The 17070-nt window shown below is 32.4% G+C and overlaps 1 protein-coding gene across 1 annotated transcript; it reads right to left on the bottom strand.

The window, feature by feature from the left end:
• Positions 1-1220: 1220 nt before the first annotated feature.
• LOC120087817 (L-ascorbate peroxidase, cytosolic-like) lies at positions 1221-4941 on the bottom strand. Its single transcript, XM_039044727.1, has 10 exons — positions 4842-4941; positions 4625-4758; positions 4354-4528; positions 4144-4209; positions 3427-3475; positions 2582-2664; positions 2391-2470; positions 2196-2298; positions 1549-1607; positions 1221-1432 (listed from the first exon to the last, which is right to left on the bottom strand). Exons 2-10 carry the CDS (start codon positions 4741-4743, stop codon positions 1417-1419), a joined length of 750 nt encoding a protein of 249 aa, XP_038900655.1. The 5' UTR covers positions 4744-4758; positions 4842-4941; the 3' UTR covers positions 1221-1416.
• Positions 4942-17070: the final 12129 nt, after the last annotated feature.

Genomic DNA, 17070 nt, shown 5'->3' with positions numbered 1-17070 from the left:
TTGCATTGGTAAAAATTAAAATTGTTGTAGTGGTTTTGTTTGGTTCTTTAAAATATTGGTAAATGTAGATTAGTGTTTATAGAATTAATTTTCATAGACCAAAAATCAAATACTTACCAAATGAGTCTTAAAAAATGCAAATATAAAAGTTTATGAACTATCGTTAATTTAATTTAAACATGTTTAATTATTAATCTGTAATATCATATAATTTAAATATAATATATATTTACATATTACATATTTTAATTTAATAAAAACACGGTGAACCGAAATACCATATACAAATTGTGCATCTGGTAAGACTATAAAATAGCTTCTTGTAAAAATTGCGAGAAAAGGTTTTGAAATCATCATTTCAGGAATATTCAACCTCGTTCTTAAAGAGGATTCCCTCAACCAGTGTTTATCCGTGGATTAGATTTAAATTGTAGTTTTTTTTTTTAACATTTTGGAGAGATAATTGCTCAATTCACCCATTTTAAAGGTCTAAAATATCATATGACCCAAATTTTAAAAGAAATGTCAAAAGATCTTTTGATGATGTCATGATCACATGAAATTACAATATTGTCCCTACTTTCTTGTTTTCTCCCAACTTCGAGGAGAGGAGAAGGAAAAGAAAAATGGGTCTTTTCCATACGATCATTTTGACATTTTTTCCAAAAACCAAGACATTTCATCTTTTATTCCAAATTTTTTGGTCATCTCGCACACCGAACCCATACATCTTCGAGGAAATGTTTGTTCTTTTTCTTTTACCAAAATATAACAACATTCTACCGATATAATGTCCAATCCAGGTTAATAAAACTCAATGTTAATTCTCTAGAAGTTGAATGTTCGATCCTCATTTCTATAATTATTGTATTAAAAAAATTAAATAAATTGATATAATTGAAACATGTTTGAAAGTAATTTTCAAATAATTAAAAATACTTTTGTCATTTTCAAAATTACTCTAAGATATATTTTTAATTATTTAAATCAATTTTGATGATATAAAAATTATATTTAAAAATGTAAAATTAAATATTAAATTAATTTAAAGTGATTAAAAGTATTTTTCAAATGATTCTGAAGGTTAAAATCATTTTAACAACTTTAAAAGCACTACCACGGAAGCAACCCGATTATTATTACAACAGCGATTGTAACTGTCAGGTCGAGATTTCTTGCTGTATTTTAAAGTAAAAAAGAGAAGCAGAAGGCAACAGAAGAGTAACAAATGGTGGGTGAAAAATATTATTTTTCACGAGGGATGTAAATGTGTGTATAAGCATTCATTGTAATGCCGATGAAAAGCAATTAGTTCAAGAAAGCCAACACACAAAATCTTTATGAAGGGCCTACGATTTCAATGAAAATTAAAGCACACGAGAGAGAGCGGCTTCGGCGTTTGAACTTCTCGGAAACTTAAGCATCCGCAAATCTGCAAACGAATACAATACACCAAATTCAGTCGCCCACTTTCAATTCAACATGATAATGGAGAGTCATAATTTGTTACTTAAAAAATTATGATAATAAAACTTTGGTTAAACTTACCCCAACTCTGAGAGCTTCAAATGAGCTTCGGCATAGTCAGCTAAAAAGGCATCTTCATCCTGTGAAGGGAAACCATCACCCAATAAATTATTGCTAAACTTCAAAACCCTTCGACAGTAGTATGTCATGTGGCAAATTACAATGCATCCAAGTAATTTAACTTTAAAATAGTATTGAAGTATTCATTCATATAATTAAATTTAGATGGTTTCCCAAAAAATAAATATATAATATTTTCGGTCTTTAGAACAGGTATGAAAGTATCAATTGACTACTTGACCTATGATAAGTAATAATTTAATCTCTCATATATTATTACTTATAAATTTAAAAGTACAATGACTAAACTATTAAAGAATATTAAGGGACTAGAAGTGTTTTTAACCTTAAATTTACCTACTTATAAGCTTAGGGTTGATTGATAAATACTAAAACCCTAAACCATAGTCCTATCAAACTGAGGCTTTTGTATTGGTATGGTCGACTTAACCAAAATTTGCTATATGGAATTAGATTGGATCTTTAGGATATATATTTTTCATGAAAGGTTGAAATTCAACATGTAAAAATGAAAATGGCAATGAAGAAATTTGATATTTTGATTACTTCGGTGGCCATGAAACAAAGCAAGTATGAGAAACGTATACCGCAGCATATTTCTCAACAAGTGGACGGAAGACGGGATCAGACAGAAGCGCCTCATCAGATGGCAGCTTAAGAAGCCCTGGTGTGTTTGGGGATAAGAGCTCCCTAATAAAACGTTTAAGAAAATTACCTCATATACTCAGAATAATGGAATCTATTTTATGGAGATTGATTTCTATTACGAAGCAAAGACTCACTTGAAGTAAGAGTTGTCGAAGACAAGATGATTGGTTGTCCAAGGACCTTCAAATCCAGATCGATCTTTGTGGGCTTTTCCCTGTATAAAATTAAAAAATAGTCAGAACCCAGATGGAAAAAGTTGATTAAAACTTTAATTAAGGTGAATGATTGAAAGATGCAATAGAAAAGGTTCGCAAATGAAACAAACCAGAGTATGGGCACCAGAAAGAGCAACGATGTCCTGGTCACTTAGACCCATTGTGTAGAAAACATCCCTTAAATGATCACATCCTACAAAACAAAATGATGGTAGATTTAGGTGCTAGTCATTCATTACTACTATATGTGAAATCACCGACCATAAGTTAAAAAGCTAACAACTGGAAATAATTATTATTTAAGGACGCAATGTAAGTAAATTTAATACTATATCATTTAACTAGACTCCATTGGTGTATAATCTCTCATCTCACACTTAATACTTTAATTATAATATCAACATTGTATCTTAGCTTAGTGATATTGACATGTAGTCTCCCTCTCCCCACTATTGTTGTACTAAAAATTTAATATTATATCATTTAACACTATAATATAATTTAATTATAGCATTTACAATGGTGCATAATCTCTCATCTCATGCTTAATACTTTAATTATAATGATACTTTAGTGGTGCATAGTGTTCATTACATTCTGCAAGAAGAAACGAAAATGTGGCAGAAGAAGATAATACTTCTACGAAGCAATAGTTGCATATATATATATATAAGAGAAACATATATAATAAATAAATGCAATTGATAAGAATTTATTTATAAAATTTAATATTATATCATCTAACATATAATTTAATTGTAACACTCCATGGTGCATAATCTTTCATATCACACTCAAAAAAATAATTGATTGATAGACTATGTTATTTTATGAAGACCCTATGTCATTATTAAATGTTGCTGTAATGATCATCGATAAGAGTATGAGTACAACACAAATTCATTATTATCACCGTAAGAGAAATTGTCTTAAATTATTTCTAATGTGTACTCACCTTTAACGGCATCGGGAAGGCGGCCTTCAGGCGGTGGCTCAGGCTTGTCCTGACGCCGTGAAACGCCGAGAATACAGTCAGCATTGAGATGAGAATTACAAAAATAAAGGTGCTACATGAATAAATTCTTTGGGAGAAAATCAAATAACACAAGCAAGTCATATATAACAAATGATTAACATATACATGATAAGTTGGTATTCACATCGTTATTGGGTATTTACGATGTAATCGTTAAATTAGTCATCAATATAATTATAAATAGTAATAACATAAACTATAAACTAGTTATGGAGTGTAAATAACTGTAGCGAAAGAGCTCAAAGAATGTACAAAACAAATAATTAAAATATAAACATAAATATTAAAATAATCAACAGGCCAACCGTATGAATTGTTGAAAAATTGGTGTATAGACTTGGTACTCAGAATTTCCATAAAGAAAACAAAGCAAAGTCGTTGTTCAAGCCAATCACAATTTATCGAGTGATTTACTGAATCATTGAGTTTAATCTCGCGAACAGAAAATCGATAGGTGATACGCGTACGCAAGCAATTGATTAACTGACAAGTATCAAAAAACGTATAAGCGTATCATCAGAAAAGAGTTTCAAACGCTAATTCACGATCGAAATAATAGTAGCGAATCGAGAATCCACAGTTATAAAATAAACTTCCATATGGATCAAAGGTAGAAAGAGACTTCGTTTAAACTACCTCTCTGCCAGGATGGAACGGGATCTCAGGTCCACCAGTAACTTCAACAGCAACAACTCCGGCAAGCTACCGTACAGCAAAAATACAAATTAAAAGAAGAAAGAAACATTACACAAATCATTCTCTCACGATTCATTCAATACGTTAGTCGATTTCAAATTTTCACAATCACCATTTACGAAATGTGCGAAAATAACGATCGTGCCGTACCTGGTAGAAGTCACCGTATGAAAGGATCGGCACCTGTTCCTTAATCGGTTCCAAAAGATTAACAGCGATGTCAAGACCTTTGTTAGCCCCGTGAGCGAGTTCTGCTGCGTTCTTCATTGTGCCGAATGGACCTCCCGTTTTAGTCTTAACGTCAAACGTTCCGGCAGAGTGCCATCTGAAATTACAAGTCCACAGTAAATCATCACCATTGATGTAATTAAAAAAAATCCATTATCAATATAATAATCATTATCGGGACAGAGAAACAAACGCAAGACGAAGCATAATAGGAGAGCAGTGCTTCTCAGCAACAAGAGCTCTAATCTTCCTCCTCGCCTTCGCTACAGCCTTCTGGTATTCGTCGCTGACAGTGGGATAGCTTTTTCCCATGGCCGAGTCTGATCTCTACAAAAGGAAAAAGAAATCAATTCACAGATCTGAAAGACGAAAACAAAAGAAAGAAGATATAAATGGTCGTCAATGGCAACCTTGAAAGCACGAAATGAAACGTAGAGATAAATTTGTCTTAAGGATGGCACGACAACAGTGACGGAATGAAGAGACTGAGAGAGAGCAGAAAGATTTAAGAGCAACTGTTGAAGAATTAGAAGCTTCTAGTAGCTTAATTTTGGCCGTTGGATTTCTTTCTCTATCCTACGGCTATTCAGCTTTTGGACCTGAAGGGTTGTGATTGAATTTTAAATGTAATATGGCTAAATATTAAAAATAATAATAATAATTAAATAAATAAATAAACTTAAAATTAAGAAGGTAAAGGGTAAAGGACCCTGGTTGTTGCGAATTATGGGAGAAACCGTTACCTTACTCAATTCACGCATGAAAATAGTGGTGGTTGTTTCTTTACTTATACATTCTAAAAAAAAAATTTAATGAAAACAGAAATATTGAAATTAAATAAAATTAAAAATAATATATGTATAAATAATTGTGTTATAATTAGTAAAATGATATATTTTAAAGTTAATAAAAAATTCGACTTGACTTGGGTTATATTAGGTGAACCCATGAATCAACTTTATTTGAATTCAATCCAATCCAAATAAGTTATAACCCAACATAAATTGTGGATTGATTGATTTTTTCGGGTTATCAAATTCTTTTAACACACCCCACGAAATTTGATGCATGTATATATAATATTTATGTCTAAAGTTTCATTTATAAAAAAGAAAAAGATCCAAATCACATTGTACGAGCTCAATATATCTGTGTTGGACTACTAATACTAGGATTAGGATTATGATCGTTGCAACTGAAAGTAAATACCACTCTTGAAATATGGTGGTGGTAGAAATTAAACCCACAAATTTTAAAATAGTAAAAATTACACTTGGAGATCAATCCCAAATGGGTTTGTTACTAACATGAAGTGAAGTGATATTAATTACAATAATTTATATTTCTATTTTTTTTTTTTTTTTAATTCGGGTTACTTAGACAGTTTTTTAAATTGGTTGAATGTTTTTTTTTTAGTAAAAATGGGTTTTCGTATATTGTACTTATATGAATTTAATATTGTTGCTTCTAGTTTTTATACTTGTATTCAAAATATGTTTGCTACTAACATTATACTAAAAATAAATGGTCGCTTCCAATACAACTCTAATTGACTCTTCATATCCTTACATATAATAAAGAGACAAAGAACTAATGAAGTTTAATCTAATTTCCAATAAAATTCACACCTTCAAAATAAAAGTCACACATATATATAATGGTTGTCAAGTTCAACATCTTCAACATCTTATTGCTTTTCTTATTAGTTTCATTATAAACTATGAAGCACAGATATTTAATATAAGGCAAATAATTCGTATCAAACATGTATCGAATATTGATACTTTTCAAATATGTATCTGACACATAATTTGACGTATCTATTTCTACGCGTACTTTTTCTTAAAGAAAAAATATAAGCAACTCATCTAATATTTCTCAATCTAAAACTAGGCAACTTATTTAAAAAGCTTACTACTCCAATCCAAAATTAAAAGGAGAAAAAAATAAATAACGGACCAAATCCAAGACTAGAATCATCTAATCTTCATCTTCACATTTGAGTCCCCACAAAATCCACAAAAATATAAACTATTTAGATATTTTCAACAATTCAATGGAGAAGTTATTCGTTTATTTTCATACTTTTCTCTCTAATCTTCTTCTTATTTGCAATATGAGTCACTTTTGATCTATTGCATTTTATTAACTATTGTATTTCAACATCTTAGATGTTGCTTTTTTTGTATTATATTTCAGTGTTTGTATTCTATTTTGTGCTATTGTTATTAACTTGTATGCTAAATTTATCTATATCCTAGATTTTTTTAAAGAAAAAAAATATATATCTTCAAAGTATCAATATCCTCATTTTTTAGAAATATATATATATTAAAAAATATGTAAAAAAATGATGCATCCATATCTATATCTTAATTTTTTTAGAAATTGACGAATCGTCGTATCGATCATATTTGTATCATGTAGCTGTATTACTTTATAGATTATAAATCAACTTCAATTGATGTTTCCGGTTCATTCTGGTAAACTAGTAAAATTGTATGAATCTGGAGATACTACTTTAAAATGTTAATTAAAAACTATATAACAAAAAAAAATCATATTTATTTTATATGCTTTGAAGTTGGGGAAAAAAAGACATTTAATTAATTAGATAAATTTAGGAAATATAATTTTAAAAAAATCTTACATAAACGAGAAAAACAATAAAAATGTTATATAAAGAAATATATAAGATATTGATATTTTTGCTTCATAGAATAAGATGTAAATGTGTCCGCCTTTAAGTGTTTAAGATCAAACTATCCTTTAAATTATAACGGTATCTAATAATAAACCATACTTACAATTTCTACAATTTAGTGTTACACAAATATATCATGCAATCATCTAAAGTTGAAAAAACAATAATTAAAAAGAGAAAGCAAATCCGTTGCCGAGAAAAAAGTGGAAGATGAGACTTTATATATATTCTAAGAGATGATAAGTTACAAGCATTTTGGGGTTTAAAACCTTTCCAATCATATTATTAATTTGAATTAAACGTAAAATCATTAGAGTTATTATAAAATAAAAAAGAAATGTCATGATTAATCATTAATTAAATAGATAAAAGTAACTTACACCCACCAAAAATAGAGAGAAAGAGAGTAACGTGCAATTTTTTTGTTTAAATTTAAAGTATTCTAGATAGAGATAATTAATTGTTTAGAAGAAAAGTAAGGAAATGATTAAATAAAATTGGTATACTCGTAATTAATCCAAAATACAAAGAATTACACGGTTTTGAAGAAATGATTGGCATTTTCGTAATTCACTTAAAAATGAAGGATTAAATTGTCTAAAAGAATTTTCAAAGATCGTACCTTATTAATATAATATAGATATGGATGAACTTTCAATTGTGTGTCTCATAAATCATTTACCTTAAAAAAATTTGTAGTAAATGTAAACTCTAAACCTATTTTACTAATTATTTGTGTTTAAGTTTCTATGATTATGAGTTAATGGTGTTTATATAGTTAAATGTTATGTAAAGTGTGTTATGATTGTGTATAATGTTTAAAAGAGGAAAATTTCCTACATGTTAGGAAGGTGTGCTATCGGGTTGTAAAGGGCAGACGACGCTTAGGAAACTTGAGAGCTTAAAGCAATGGAAAGTTAGGCGTGTGGCAAAGTTGGAAAATGGTAGAAAAATAAATTTCCTCAGTATAGAAAGGGAGGCTCTGAGGTGAAATAAGTGGAAATGATACTTAAAAGAAATAAAAGAGCTTGAGGGGTTTTTTCATGTCATGTGAAGGTTTCAAAGAGAAAAAAAAATGACCAAGTATGAGTCTTGCATTGAGGGCCATGAAGAGGTTAGTAGAGCCTACCGAGGGAATGGGTATTGAGGATGTGTTGGCTTCACCAGAGGTTAGTGAAGGCCTAGGCATGTGGTGTGCGTGCAGTCAAACTTGCCTGAGAGAGCGCTTGAGGGATGCTAAAGCAAGAGATAGGCGGGTCGCAAGGCGCAAGGTATGCCATGGAGGTTAGCTAAGGCTTTGATGAGCCACAAGTCTCAACGCAAGTGCCTAAGATAAGGCGTAGGAGACAATGATTGGTAAGGCGATGGCCGAGAAGGAGGGGTCTAAGCGTTCAACATCACCCTATGCAATGGTGTCCAACCTATGCATTGGGTGAGGCTGAAATGCTTAGGATAATCACCTGGTTAGGGGGCCATGTGGCATGTTTAGAGCCTTAAGCTAGAGTTAGTGGCCTAAGTGTCACTTTATTAAGCCCTCTAATCATGCATATACTAGTATAAAAAGAATTTTAAGAAGAAGAGCTCGGTTTGGCCATTTTCACTCGGGCTATTTGAGAGGAGTTGCTGCCAAACTTAAGGTTGATCAATGTTGAGGGCGGTTTTAGGCTGCCAAGAAGAAATTCCCACGAATTGGAGCTGAAAGTTGAAGAATTTGTCAAGTGCTCAAGATTCTTAGGTTACTCAGATAGGTTGTAAAGATTGACGAATTTCAAGCTTGTGGAGAGGAATCAGAGGCTGAAATTTTAAGGTAAGTTAGTTGAAATGTCTGGGAATAAGTTCTTAGAAGGAAGTTTCCTAAGATTAAGTCTGAAATTTAAGTTATTTAAGTTGGAAAATTTAATTCGGAATTTTTTGTTGGATGAACAAGTAGGCAACTGTCACCCAAGCATAAGCAAGCAGCTGACCGTCTGAGGCTAAGTGCAGGCAAGCATATGCATAGGTAAAGGTGTGTGATAGAGTAAGCAAGCGCTGGCCGAAGTGTGCACGTAAAATGCGCGAGAGCTGCATTCAACGGAATAGGCGCGTTGAGGGTTGCGGCCACAAACGCCCATCGCATGGGCGAGGTAGGCGGATCCTAATGACATTGAGCACCTGTGTGTGGATTGCTACCCACTTAACCAATCGCAAGGTAAAAACTAGTTAAGGATGGTAATGCATTGAGTAAAAAGGAATGTGATGAACGTTGAACTAGATTTGGATTTAGTATATGTTAAAGTTGAATGATGAAGTTAAGCTCAATAGGGACCTAAAGGCATTAACCAAAGGCTTTTACTATTTTCACAGGACAAACGCAAATAGGGGAGGCTTACAACTCTTTGAGAAGTAACTCAAAGGCAGTAAGTGACTGGCTTCACTACAAGAAAATTCATATTCAGTGACAAATTTTTAGCGTCGTAAGAAAATTTTGTTGCTAAATGGTAATTTATAGCGACACAATGGAAAACATGTTGCAGAATATCATTTTTAGTGACAAAATTTATATCGGTGTCACTGAAACAATCTATGACGAACCAACACCATTAAATATTAAAATTCTTTAGCAATATATTACATTGTCTCTAAAAGGTTATTCAAAAAATATAATTAAAAAAATCCATTCTTTTCATTTTTCCCTCCTTTCTCTCTTTTTTTCTATCTTTGATTTCCCTAAAACCTATTTTTTATTTCTTCAACCTCCTTCCCCTTTTCGTTCCCTCTCCCGAAATCGAACCTCCAGTATCTCTCCCGGCATCACCTCCAAATTTTTAGGTGAGTTTTCTCTCCCCCTCTATATTCCCCCTCTGTGTTCCCCTTTTAACTCCCCATCAGTCCCCTCTTTTTTTTCCCCTACTTTTTACCTTTTTTTTTTTTTTTTTTTAAGAAACATATTTGTTTGATAATCATTTTTGTTTCTTGAATTTTTTTTTAAAAAATGTACTCCAATCTGAGAAACTAAAAAAAAAAAAAAAAAACAGAGAGAACTTTCTTTCAAAATAGTATAAATTCTTCATTTGGACTCTTATTCATAAAGGCCTCATAATACCATTTATAAATGTCAATCTCGTTACCTTGCCCTTCATATATCTTCAAACTAGTGTGTTTTGTGCAAGAATCACTCCTATTTCACAACCAAGCTATTTTTCTTGTAGTGTGCCTCTCTTAAGAAATCAATCGACGTTGTTTCCATTCAAATGCCTATTTCACTATTAGGTGGCCAAGTCTTTAAAGTTATGAATCTTACCCAATCTCTCTATATTTACTTTACTCTTATTACTTCTCAATAGACATTGGTTAAAGGAAGAAGATTATGAGATGATGATGATGTTTATTTGTTGGAGTTAAGAACTTTGAGAAGAATTTTACCCTCATTAAAACGTTGAAAGATTAAGGGTGTTTTCAATCATACGTGTTGCTTTTCCACTTAATATGGCATTGACACTAATAAGATCGACCTAACTTTGATTAGTGATTTAATTGCCTAATTGCATTTTTCCTAAGACTTAGATTCTAATAGTTTGATTTCTAATTTAGGTACTTCACTTTGTACTTGTTATGGATCGTAGTTGGATAAATTTAAGAGATCGAAGGTCTAGTCAATATTCTGACAGTATTGATAATTTTATTGAAGTCGCGAAGAATTGTTTAGATGAAGCAGGAAGAATAAGATGTCATTATTCAAACTGTGTGAATACAAATTGGAATAACTTAGATGACATAGAACGTCATTTATATAAATATGGCATGTCTCTGACTTATAGCCGATGGATATTCCATGGAGATACAGTCGATCATCCTCCATTTTTAAGGACTAATTCAAGGTTTATAGGTGCAACATTTTTAGATTCAATTGAAAGTATAGAAGACAATGAAAATCTTATAGCAAACAATAGAGATCATAGAGATAATGTGGAAGATGATATGCTAGAAATGATTCATGATTTGTATGGTCCAAATTTCGAAGAAACTAGAAGAGAATCTAGTGAGGAAGATGGAACAAGTGGAATTTTTCATGAAGTAGAAGAGAAGTTATATCCATGGTGTCTAAAGTTTACTTCGTTTAATTTCTTAGTGAAACTTATGCACATTAAGGTGTTTAATCGTTGGAGCGATAAATCATTTGATATGTTGCTTGAATTGTTAAATGAAGCCTTTTCGGATGGTGTAAAGCTACCTACCTCATACTATGAGGCTAAGAAAAGACTATGTGACCTAGGGATGGGATACGAATCAATTCGCATGTACAAGTTTGATTGTGCTTTATTTTGGAAAGAGTATGCATTGCTTGATAACTGTCCACATTGCGGAGAGTCAAGATACATATTGAATGATAGAAAGGGAAAAAATCCACATAAAGTGTTAAGATATTTTCCCACTAAAGACAAGGTTGCAAAGATTATTTCTTTCAAAACATACTGTTGAGGGTTGGAAGCATTTTGATAGCCAATATCCTTGTTTTGCTGCAGACACTTGTAATGTTAGATTAGCTCTTTCTTCTAATGATTTTAACCCATTTGGAAACATGAGCACATCATATAGCATGTGGCTGTTGAGTTTGATGTCCTAAATCTTGTAAGGTTCTATAGTTTGTAAATATTATGTACAAACGCAATGTTTATCTAATAAATATATAATATTTATTCCATTTTTTGTTGCATTAATCACAAACCAATAAATTAAGTTCCATGGTTATCTCGTAACTTAAACATGTATGCAGAGACATACGGATAGATCATGTTTTAAGTGATAACCTAAATGGTCTGTAATAGATTGATAAGGTTGCATACCTTATCCTGTTGACACTACGAGTATGGCCCACTTTGTAGATCTTATAATTGTTGTAAAATGCTACAAGTGATCTGATCCTGATCATTCCCATGGAGACATGTGAGCGAGGATATTTTATATAAAGTAGTTTATATAATACTGGACCATGAAATGAGTAGTCTCATTATATAACACCGTTCTTAATAGAGACTTCCATTTCATCAGAATAATCATAGTAGGACTATAATTTATTGTTCATTAAAGAAATCAATCTTACTTAAGGAATTAGATGTAAACTACAGGGGAAAACGGTAATTTGACCTAGTTGTACTTACGAGCAATTTGTGAAGGGTCATCGTACTATGGATTGATTATGTCCAATGGACATAAAAATATATCTGTAGTGCGAAAAGTGCAGTTGTCGATCTTTAATGGAGTGCCCGAAAGTTAACGGATGGTGAATAATTTAATTAAAGAGTTTAATTAATTATTCACGAACCATTGGAGCTTCAAGCTACAAGTCCATGAGGTCCCCTCCGTTGCTCATCGGATTTTATGAGAATCAAGTTTTGGATTAATTTGAATTGTTCAAATTAATTGAGGAAATTAATTATATATGATATAATTAAGTTTATGTAATTATATATGATATAATTAGTATAATGTATTTGATACATTATAATATAAAGAATTTATGAGAGGAATTAAATAGTTGAATATGATTCAAATGTTAATTATATGAATTAGATTCATATAATTAAATTTTAATGTAAATATGACCTATATTAAATACCAAAGAGAGAAAAAACAAACTATAGGTTATATATTGTATATGATACAATTTTAAACAATATGTTATATCTTATATATGATATAACATATGATTGCATAATATATAACGAGTTGGTTATTATATATTTTTGTTATGATTTTAATTGTGAATTAAAATTATTTATTAATTATTTTATTATTAAACAGTTTTCTAATTATTTGATTTTAAAGAAATTAAGGGGAGGGAGTCTTTTTCTCTCCACCACTCACGTAAGAAGTGGTAGAGGTCTCTCTTTGATATACCTATAAAAAGAAAAAAAAAAAAACCATAGAACACAGAAAGAGCGTTACTCTATGTAAAAGTTTTTTTGAGCTTTCCCAAGGTTGATCTCTCAAAATTCTTCCTTCTCCCTCAATCCCAAAATACTCTAGAGCCCACACTGAAGGATCTTGTTTTACAGAGAACCTATGAGCGGAAGTGGATCGTCCAAATTCCATTACAATTGAAAACAAACGTTTATAGTAAAACATTCAGATTATGCATCTTAACTAAAATTACAGCATGCTATTGAAACTAGAAAAATTAGTTCAAGTGATTATGTGTCACACCTCCAACCAGATTACCCTTCTTAATCCGGGAGTGAATGTGACGATAGTAGTTACCAACCCTTTTGTGGCACTTACTGTCTAACTAAAATCCTTGACCTGCTTAGGTCCCTGGAATACATATATAACATTCACCAAACTAAGGAAACTTTTAAAAAAATAACCTAATAATACTAGGGATCAACAACAACATAATTACATCATATTAATACATATAGAGTTCAACGGTCCCAATATACTTTACTAGACCCTAATATGAGCAATACATATGTAGACATTTACGGAATAAACACCTAAAACTTCTCTCTAGACTTTGGACTTTTAACTGGAGTCCTTGAGTGGCAGAGCAAGATGACAGCTAACCTCTAGGGAGATGACCACTACTTGGGAAAAGAAAAACATTTGAAAGAATGAGCTACTCGCCCAGTGAGTGACTTAATAAAAACATAAATCTCATGCTTAAACTGAAAGCTCGAAAACATAATACTGGAACTAAAATATGTCCAGAAGAGACTCCTACTTCGATCTCTTCATACTGAACTATGGCTAAGAGAGATCCCTACGTCGATCTCCTTATTGAAATACCTACGTGCACATGGAATTTTCTAAGTACCATCAATACCTTAGGTACATTTATTCAGATACCTTCCTTACCTTCAATATCCAGCTCACTTAAGTTATCAAGTTCTCGAAGAGCATTAAAAAGAATAGTTTTCAAATATAGCATAGAAATCTCTTTAGGATACCTTCCCTACCTTCAGTATCTTTTTTCATTATGTTTAGGAATACCAACACATATACTTTGATAACCTTAGGTACTTAAAACACAGTACATCAAGCTTCATTTAACCTTAGCTTTAACCCTAACGCATGCTCAACAATATTAAGAGCACATATGCTTTAAAACATAATACAAATACTTGTAATACAAATATGTCATAGAACCTCCTTTTGAAGACTACCATGATTCAACCATTGTACCAAAGCATATTTCATAAACTTTGTAACTAGCATGCGTTTATAAACTTTAGAGAAATGCATTGCTTGGAACTTCTTGTAAAATAACCAACATAAAAAGCATTGTTAATAAAGCATGGATTATTGAAATATTTATAACCCATTTATAAATCATTTATAGTCACTCACAGCTCGTCGGGCTCTTAAACAATTTATATGCCTCTCCTAGCTCTTCTTGGCCTGAAAGAACATAATCCCCGGTTAGATTCCTTAGAATTCTCAACAAAAAGCTTCAGGTAGCTCACTTACTAATGAAACTTTCATCAACAAAACAACATTACTAGTAAGATGATCATTATGGGCGAGATCACCCTCATGAGCGAGATTTACCACTTCTAGCGAGATTTATGACTTTCCAGCAAGATTTGTAACTTTCTAGCGAGATTTGTAACTTTTCCAGCGAGATCTTCATCCTTAGCAAGATCCTCCTCTTCCAACTCACTCTCACTCTCACTCATTTTCTTATCTCTCGCTTGCTCTCGTTCACTGTGGTGAGCCGCCTGCATAATCTTCCCAAGCAGCTGCCTGCTTACACACCGATTCCCTGTTCCAACTTCAAAAATTCATAACTCAAAATCCATGACTCTTTTTAAGAAACTTCCTTCTACAAACATTTTTAGAATTGAGTGAACTTTCTTACCTTCAAAATATCAGCCGAAAATTCCTTGTACGTTCTAGAGCTTCCCATCTTCATTCCGGGCTCTGATTAATCCGAGAATCTACCCCTTCTGCATATTCTTCACTTTTTGCTATTCTCCGTGTGAGATCTTTCACCGACAAAGCAACCTCAAAAACTAGATTCTCCCAGCTTTCGAACGGCATCGATCTCACTTAATTTGTTTAAGTCATTTTCCAAAATCGAGCTTCTGAAGTTCCTCTTCCTTTTATAATTCCTTCTACCTCCCCGGTTTAAGGGTCAAATAGCCACCTCATCCAGCATTTAGTGCTTCCGGCCAATTCCCATTAGTGAGTTTCTTCAATTTATTTATTTTTCCTTCCCTTCCTTCATAACCCACGTTAGACCTTCGCCTCATAATATAAATTTAGCGTGCATCGTATAGTCCATCATCTAACGCCCAGCACCTATCGTCTAGCACCCAGCATCTATCGTCTAACGCCCAACGTCTATCGTCTAGCACACAACATCCATCGTCTAGTGCCCAACGTCTATCTTCTAGTGTCTAACATCTATCGTCTAGCGCTTGTCGTGCTACTCATCGTCTAGCATTGTTGCCGATCATGCAGTGCCAATGCCCCATCGCTTAGCGCTATCGTCCAAAGTATAGCACTATCGTTTAACGAGATCCTTCGTATCGTCTAGCGCATCGTTCCGTTCCGCGTGATTACTACACGATCGCGCAGCCCCCGCCTACACAATCGCCTACCTCATCGTGTAGTGTCGTTCACTTACTAGACGATCGCTTACCTAATCATATAATGTCGCTCATCTGCTACACGATCGTCCAGCGCCTTTGCTCGCACATTCTTGAGGTTGCCGTAAGCCTTATCAACACATCACTTTGAACCCAGCGTTCATCCTTAGTACCAACACATATGTTTATCCTTGCCTTCAACACTTAACCTCTACAAGCCTTGGTTGCTACACACGCAACTCCATGCATCCATAATTCTCCATCAACGCATGTCAACACTTTGCTTCCATACTTAGCAAATTTTCACTTGTTATATTATCTAAAACTCACCCTTGACTAAGTATTTCTAACACTTAGAATTTTCTTCCTCCATCAGCCTACCTTCTTTACCTCCTTTCATAATTTTACTTAACATGCTTGTTACTCACTTATGTAGGAAAAATGGAGTACGGGGTTTACATTATGCCTTTGAAGAACTCTTCTTCATGTAAATTCCTCGAATTAACTCGAACTCCTTGAACAACAATGAACTCTCCTCGAACAAATAGCAACCAAAACACTCAAACCAAAAGTGAAGGATACTACCACTTGGTGACCTTGGTATTCTCGGGGTGAGAACCCAAGAGTGGTGGACTCTGCCTATTTTGGTTAGGAGGGAGTTTAGAAGTTCAGAGGAGGAAGACGATCGAGGAAGAAACTCTCTATCGCAAAGGAAATTCTTTAATCGTGTAGAGGAACCAAGTCTATCGTATAAACTCTGACAATCTATTGTATAGAATTTTTTGTTTGTCATGAATCTCTCAATGGAAAAATAAAATCTTATTTTACTTATCCCAATCTGCCACAAAACCACTTAACTTCCCACTAAGATGGTTAGAGAGAAAAATGGAATAATTATCTAAATAATTAATAATATAAATAAATATGATAACCAACTTATCATATTATATTTATAACATATAGTTTTAATATTGCATCATATATAATATAAACTATAGTTCTTTTTCTCTATTTTATGGCATTTAATATAAATCATATTTATATTAAATTTAACAACTATGAATCCCATTCATAGAAAATATATTTAAATCACATTCAAATATTTATTCCTCCAATTAAACTATAATGTATCAAATACATTATGTCAATTATATCATCTATAATTGAATCTATTTAATTATATCATATATACTTAAATTCTCTCTTATTAATTTGAACAATTCAAACTAAACCAAAAACTGATTCTCAACTAAATTTTTTTGTGCTACCAATGGGATCTTATAGACCTATAGCTTTAAGCTTCAACGGTACGTGAATAATTAATTAAACTCTTTAATTACATTATCCACCATCTGTTAACTGTCG

This window comes from Benincasa hispida, chromosome 10 (assembly GCF_009727055.1).
Source record: "Benincasa hispida cultivar B227 chromosome 10, ASM972705v1, whole genome shotgun sequence".
Classification (NCBI taxonomy): domain Eukaryota; kingdom Viridiplantae; phylum Streptophyta; class Magnoliopsida; order Cucurbitales; family Cucurbitaceae; genus Benincasa; species Benincasa hispida.
Note: the sequence above shows the minus strand (reverse complement) of the source record. Positions and strands in the feature narration are given on the sequence as shown.

Bases quoted from the DNA above. Each gene is read 5' to 3' on its own strand.
- LOC120087817 (XM_039044727.1), bottom strand. From the start codon at position 4,743: ATGGGAAAAAGCTATCCCACTGTCAGCGACGAATACCAGAAGGCTGTA. The intron at 2,471-2,581 runs GTTTGTTTCATT...AATTTTATACAG, and splicing joins TTTCTGGTGCCCATACTCTG to GGAAAAGCCCACAAAGATCG. The intron at 1,608-2,195 runs GTATACGTTTCT...TTCCCTTCACAG, and splicing joins TTGTTGAGAAATATGCTGCG to GATGAAGATGCCTTTTTAGC.